At 45.6% G+C, this 6,999-nt stretch overlaps 2 protein-coding genes across 2 annotated transcripts; both read left to right on the plus strand.

Annotated features, from left to right (window-relative positions):
* The first annotated feature begins 255 nt into the window (after nucleotides 1-255).
* Nucleotides 256-1,962, plus strand: LOC139811481 (uncharacterized). Its single transcript, XM_071775760.1, has 2 exons — nucleotides 256-400; nucleotides 1,028-1,962. The coding sequence occupies exons 1-2, from the start codon at nucleotides 256-258 to the stop codon at nucleotides 1,960-1,962; spliced, it is 1,080 nt and encodes a 359-aa protein (XP_071631861.1).
* Nucleotides 1,963-2,468: 506 nt separating this feature from the next.
* On the plus strand, nucleotides 2,469-4,357 carry LOC139811482 (uncharacterized). The gene is made up of 4 exons (XM_071775761.1): nucleotides 2,469-2,964; nucleotides 3,120-3,159; nucleotides 3,204-3,594; nucleotides 3,947-4,357. The coding sequence occupies exons 1-4, from the start codon at nucleotides 2,469-2,471 to the stop codon at nucleotides 4,355-4,357; spliced, it is 1,338 nt and encodes a 445-aa protein (XP_071631862.1).
* The last annotated feature ends 2,642 nt before the right edge of the window (nucleotides 4,358-6,999 follow it).

Consider the following 6,999-nt stretch of genomic DNA (forward strand, 5'->3'; position numbering starts at 1 on the left):
CATTATCGCGCGCTTTCGCGAGTGAAGTACAGACATTCTCACGCGCGCTCGCGAGTGTTACACAAACATGTTCACGCGCTCCCGCGAGTGTAAATAGACATTTTCACGTGCTCAATACATGACCCTAACGACTCTCGATTCGCATAGTGTTTTTCTCACGCGTCTCTCGAACGTTCTCGGTTCGTGCAGCATTTCTTACACGTGTCTCGACATTTCTCAGGTATTTCATCGTGCGCAGCTCAGGGACGGCTCAACATGACGGAACCCGCAAAGGCGGGTACGGGCGGTACGGAGACCACGACGCCGCTGCTCGAGGTACCACCGGCTCGCACATCGGAACGCCAAGCCTCACCCGTGCGCTTGTCCACGGAGCTCATCCTAAATGAACCGACTGGCGACGGTGCGGAATACTGGCGAGACGCCACCATCTTGTGCAAAGGACACGTCATTAGAGATTTTCTACATCTCAATGCATCTCGAAGAGGCGAACAAGGCGTTTCTCAAGGAGCATGCATATCTTGAAGCCTCACAGCCGTCGGCGCTCATTCAACAGCAAGCGCACGTTGACAGCTCAGCATGTGGCAGCTCAACCGGCCCGCACGGCAGCATCTAATTTACCCGTGCGATTGTTGCAACGGCACTCATTTCATTGTGATGTGTACGTAATTTAGGGATCTTTCAACAAGCGATCGACAAAAATTAGTCATACCACGGAGGCTTTGGTTCAAATGCCTCGGCCGCCACAACGGCCGCTCATGTAAAGGCTCACGGGGGTGCAAGAAGTGCACCAACCGACACCACATGATGCTGCATGAGGCTCATCAGTCGAGCTCATTAGCGAAGCCAACCACCATCTCAGCTGCGTCAGCTCAATAGGAAAATGGTGCAATCGTTGCTCACTTCTCGTTGGCCCGCCCATCACACTCAACATTACTCGCTACGGCCCTGGCTCAGATCAGCTCATCAATTAATACTCAGCGGGTACGGCTTCTCATCGATTCAGGTTCAAAACTTACATTTGTTTCAGAATCTCTCGCTCGTCAGCTCAACATTACTCGTCATCATTCCGTCATTCTCATCACTGGAATTGGTGGCGGAAAGGCGACGCAAACTCGAGGAGTTGCATTGCTTAAGCTCCGCTCACTTCACTCAAGATCAGACGTCATTATTCAAGCTCACGTTCTGCAGGCGTCAGCGAACATCCTGCCATCATTCAACGCTGCACCACAGGAATGGCCGCATCTCTCCAAGTTAACCTTGGCTGATCCAGATTTTCTGACACCACGGCCAGTGGATATTATCATTGGAGCTGACTCATATGGGCAGATCATCAAGCCCAACATCATCAAACAAGATACATTGATGCCAATTGCGCAGCTCTCAATTTTCGGATGGCTCGTTCTCGGACCTGTCGACACATCAGCATCGGCATCTGCTGCAGTGCATCATGCATTGATTCAGGAGAGGGAAGATGCTCTCGACGAGTTACTGTCGAGATTTTGGACACAAGAAGAAGTGCCTGCAAGCAGCAATCTTGAGCTTACTCCTGACGAGCAAAGATGTGAAGAACATTTCAAGAGTACTGTTTCACGGGATTCAACAGGTCGATATACAGTTCGACTTCCACTAAAATCATCACCTGACACTCTTGGCGATTCGTATCTCACTGCGCATCGATGTTTGAAAAATTTACAAAGAAGACTCTCACGAGATGACAACTATCGACGTCTGTATCATCAGTTTATGACAGAATATCGAGAGCTCAACCACATAAAGAAGGCTTCACCCGTTTCCAGTCAGCACACACAATATTATTTGCCACATCACGGAGTGCTCAGACCAGATAATGCAACCACAACATTACGTGTGGTATTTGATGGCTCGAATGCATCTGCATCACAGCACCTAGACATCAGATGTTTTGCTCTGGATTCGACAATTTCGACACTTAGTTGCCACTGACATCACCAAAGGGTATAGGCAGATCAACGTGCATGAAGATGACTGAAATTTACAACGGACTCGCTGGATAGATGAACAACTCAATGAAGTGCCATATCATCTAACAACGGTCGATATGTTGATGACAATTCTGGAGGCGCCGACACCGTTCAGCAGGTAGTAGAATCAATACTGCTCAACGGACTTGTGCATGGCGGGCGGCTTCCCATTAGCAAGGTGGCACGCGACTCATCAAGACGTACTCACTGCGGTTCAAGCAAAATAGGACCAGGGCTCACAAACTACATTGACGATTGCGTAACCAGAAGACTCGGATTACGATGGCTTCCTCAAGAAGATTCATTCACATTCTCAACAAGGATCTCGTCGCACACCGATTATCTCACCAAACGCCTCGCTTGGTCTAAAGTGGCTCAGATACTCGATCTACTGGGCTTTGTATCACCAGTGGTGATCAAGGCGAAGATGCTCTTGCAGGAGCTTTGGCTACATGAAGCTCCAATGGGATGAACCACTGCCATCCCAGCTCTCATCACGGTGGCTCATTAGCAGAAAAGAACTCACAAGCTTGCAAGCTCACAATACTTCGGTGGTACAACCAAGGTAACACCTCTCAGACCACATGGAGCACCTCGTCAGTGGAATTTCACGGCTTTTCTGATACTTCTCAACTGGCAATGGCTGCAGTCGTATCTATCACCGTCCACGGCTCTAATGGCGCCACGATTTCATTGGTGTGCTCCAAAACTAAGGTAGCACCACTCAAAGCACGGCTCACCATCCCGAGACTTGAACTCACTGCAGCACTGCTGCTCTCAAGACTCATGCCATACGTTCAAGCCACCTTGAAGTTGAACGTTACAGCAACTCACCTGTGGACGGACTCTGTTGTGACACTCATGTGGATCAAATCTCATGCATCGCGCTGGAAGGATTTCGTGAGAAATCGAGTTTCTCAAATTCAAGAGCTCACTGCGAACGCACATTGGAAATACGTACCAGGTAATACGTCCAACCCAGCCGACTGCGCATCACGAGGATTAAGTACTGCTCAACTCCAAAGCCACTCATTATGGTGGACGGGACCACCGTGGATACTCACCCCTGAAGCATGGCCATCTGTCATGAGGCTCGTCCTGGCATTGCTCTTTATGCAGCTGCATCTCAGCCGGACTATCATTGGGATCTCATATACAAGTACTCAACCCTAAATTATTGAAAATAACAGCTCTTTGTTTCAGGTTTATCGCTCTCTTGAGAGGGTTCTGGGACGGGTCGTTGGACTCGCACTCTGCTTTGGAGAAGGCCAGATTTTTCTGGATCAAGGCTACTCAAGCGGCATACTTCACGCACGAGATCAAGATGCTCACGGCCAACTCGAGACTACCAACTGCTCACGCATTCAGTCGATTGACTGCGTATATAGACGCTCAAGAGATCATCCGAGTTGGCGGCCGCCTCAACCAATCAGCACTAGCTCAAGACAACAAACATCAGGCGATTTTGCCTTGCCACTCACGGTTCTCAACCCTGATCATTGCACACGCCCATCTGCGTACTTTGCATGGAGGAACACAGCTGACATTGGCTCATGTCAGGCAAAACTACTGGATCATCGGCGGACGGGCTCCGGTGAAGTCTCATATTTTACGGTGTGTCGTGTGTGCTCGGCAGAGGGGGATCCGTGCTCATCAACTGATGGGCCAACTACTTCTCTCTCGGGTTACGCCGTCACGTCCGTTTACTCATACAGGAGTTGACTGTGCCGGACCGCTCACCATCAAAACATGGAAAGGACGAGGTGCGAAAACAAACAAGGGATGGATCTGTGTGTTCGTCTGCTTTTCCACCTCCGCAATTCACCTCGAAGTAGTCAGTGACAACTCATCAGAAGGATTCATAGCAGCCTTCCGAAGATTCTCAGCCAGAAGGGGAATTGCTCAGACCATGTATTCGGACTGCGGGACAACATTCATTGGAGCAGACGCCGCGCTTAAGAAAATGTTCATCCAGAGTTCCCAAGAACATCAACGAATCGCTCAAATTCTACAACGAGATTGCACCAGATGGGAGTTCAACCCACCAGGCGCTCCACACATCGGGCAAGTGGGAGGCGGTGGTGAAATCCGTGAAGTTTCATCTGAGACGAACTATCGGGGAGACTCTACTCACGACGGAAGAACTCACAACGTTGCTTACGCAAATCGAGGCCAGTTTCAACTCGCGGCCTTTAGAACCGTTGAGTGACGACCCTGAAGACGTCTCAGCGCTCACACCAGGTCATTTCCTCATTGGAGGTCCAATCACTATCATACCCGAGCCATCTTTGATTGACCTAGCAACCTCACGACTATCTCGGTGGCAGCTCATCCAGCAGCGTGTTCAACATTTTTAGGCACAATGGTCGGCTCATTATCTGTAACGCCAGCAGGCGATATCCAAGTGGCATCATCCTAACAACAACATCAAGGTGGGTTCCATCGTGCTGCTCACCGACGAACGCTCTCCACCGTGCAACTGGCCACTCGCCAGAGTAACAGTTTGCACCCCGGCACGGATGGACTCACCAGGGTGGTTACCCTCAAGACGGCCACCACGACACTCACTCGGCCAAGTGCCAAGCTTGCCATATTACCCATTTCAACTGGATGAAGGATCAAGAGTAAGGAATCATCAACAAGGTTGCTGATGGCGGGCGGAATGTTCGAGATTCCGTTAACGTTGCGCCGTCCGATCAGATGGCAGCATCGATCGGGTATCGACGCCAGATCACCGCGACAGCTTGCGCACGCACGGGCGCGCTCATCGCCAACGTCTTTCTCGCGATATTCAGAGTCGTACAAATGGCCGCGCAGTGATCAGACGCACGACGTGTGCTCTGTGCATTTTTCGATTGTGACTACACATTGAAGTGCCCACCGCAGTGATTACAGCTGCCGAGATACTGCATTAACATGTAAAGCGACCGCTCATCCAGCTCTACTCGGGTACATCAACACGACGACTCAGACTCACATGTGCGCGAGTGCCGACCGCCACGTGTCTCACCGGCTCACAGGCGATTCATCGAAGAGGATGGCAATTAATATAATTGCCTCTCATTTACACGGACTATATAGACATCTCATTTTGTTCACCGCTCATCACTCTCAGGTCAGATTGTATCAATTTTGACGCATTAAAGACGCATTAAAGACGGCTCAGACTGTGGTCTGAGTTACACAAAATTAAAGTGAATATTTAGTTAACACCTTCCACGCGCGTTCTTCTCATCCCGCTTCCATCGCCGGGATTAATCCGTATAAAGCTGAGTCTAATCAACTAAATCTTAAAGAATTATATATAAAATAAGGGTAGAAAAGACTGAAAAATATAAGAAAATTAAAAATAGATCGATATCTCCAAATTTGCGGAAATTAAAGCATAAACAAACATTTCTGAAAAAAATCAAAATTTTATTAAAAAAGAACCCCTTGATTATTAGCAATTTTTATTAATTCTATTATATTCTTCAGTTTTTTCTACCCCTATTTCATATATAATTCGTTAAGATTTGGTTGATTAGTTCTGGACTTATAGAAATTTTGGTAAATTTGACACACACATACACACACACACACACATAATACACACACACATACATACATACAGACATTTTTTAAAATTGCAATTTTTCGACGTTTTAGAACATTCTGAACACATTTAGAAAAACAAAAAAAAATTTTTTTTTACGAAAACAAAGCTTTTTTTATGAAGAAGCAAAAAGGTGTTTATAAAATATTTATTATTTTTTTCATATACGGCGAGCACGCATATGTCAAAACACGCGCTTATGGTGTCGGCTAACCAACATATTACTACTTATTCTGTGTTACAAATCCACGGAAGATTAATTTGAGTTACCTAAGGATTTTCGTTCGTGCCAGCCTTATCCCCTCTCTTTTTATGAAAATTGTCTTGTAACTTTTCTGAGTTCTGCTTTTCTATAATATACTTCTGTATAATCTGTAATATTTCAATAATAAATTGTAATCGTTTTTCTTCTGGCACTCTTGCAAGTGCTGCCTTAACAGACAGAAATAAAGAATCCTCTGGCTCATTTTGTTGAGTTCTAAAGGTAGGACCTTGCAAACGTTGACTGTTTATCACTGTCAGTACTGTTATATTTGATGAATGTTTCTCTATAGCACAAGCCACAATTTTATGAGTTTTCTTTTTTTTTGTGTAAGAGAAATTCGGTGTTGGAACAGTTCGTTTCAAAGAAGATGATGAGCTCATCAACGGAACATTTTCTCCCTCAAATTCTGTAAGAAAGAGAGCACACATGAATGATAAAGAATAATTACTAACAATGCACTAATTTATATGCATTAACTAAAAATAAGATAATATACCTGTAGATAAAATACTTTTTTCCAAATCCGAATTCCATAAGGAGGAGTTAGGAGATGGAGTGTTCTGTAGTGTTGCTGGTGCTATAGGTGGAGAAAGTGATGGACTTGGCCTCTGAATAGTCTGAATGACATTCTTTGTAAAGTTAGATGTTGTTCTGCAAAAAAGATAACATTGTCACGTGATAATTATATAACAGAAACTAATCAAATTGACAAAGAGTAGACTATTCTATAATATTATCTTACCGTCTAGGTTTAATAACATCTTTTAGAAATTCTAAATCTTTATAGAGCGGCCAGTTACTGATATATATTGGTTGCCCTGCTCCAGCTCCGGATCGGGGGGCGCTCTCCTTTTCTTTCCTTACTTCTCGACCAAATTTTTGTCTCAATTTATAGAATTCTTTCTCGGCATCCGGACCTGAAACACATACCGAAAAATTGTAACAAAGAGAAAAAGGATAGCATATAGTAGTAATTGATAGGTACTCAACCTCAAAAATGTTACATTTGCAATTCGATTTTCACCGTTAACTTACTGGAAAGTACAGTGGTCAAAGCATTTCCGACACTCGTCTAGCACAAATTTTCATTTGTTGGTCTTTGTGTGAAATGCACCGTTTTTTCCACAACAATTTATTGC

The sequence above is a fragment of the Temnothorax longispinosus genome, chromosome 4, assembly GCF_030848805.1.
Source record: "Temnothorax longispinosus isolate EJ_2023e chromosome 4, Tlon_JGU_v1, whole genome shotgun sequence".
Classification (NCBI taxonomy): domain Eukaryota; kingdom Metazoa; phylum Arthropoda; class Insecta; order Hymenoptera; family Formicidae; genus Temnothorax; species Temnothorax longispinosus.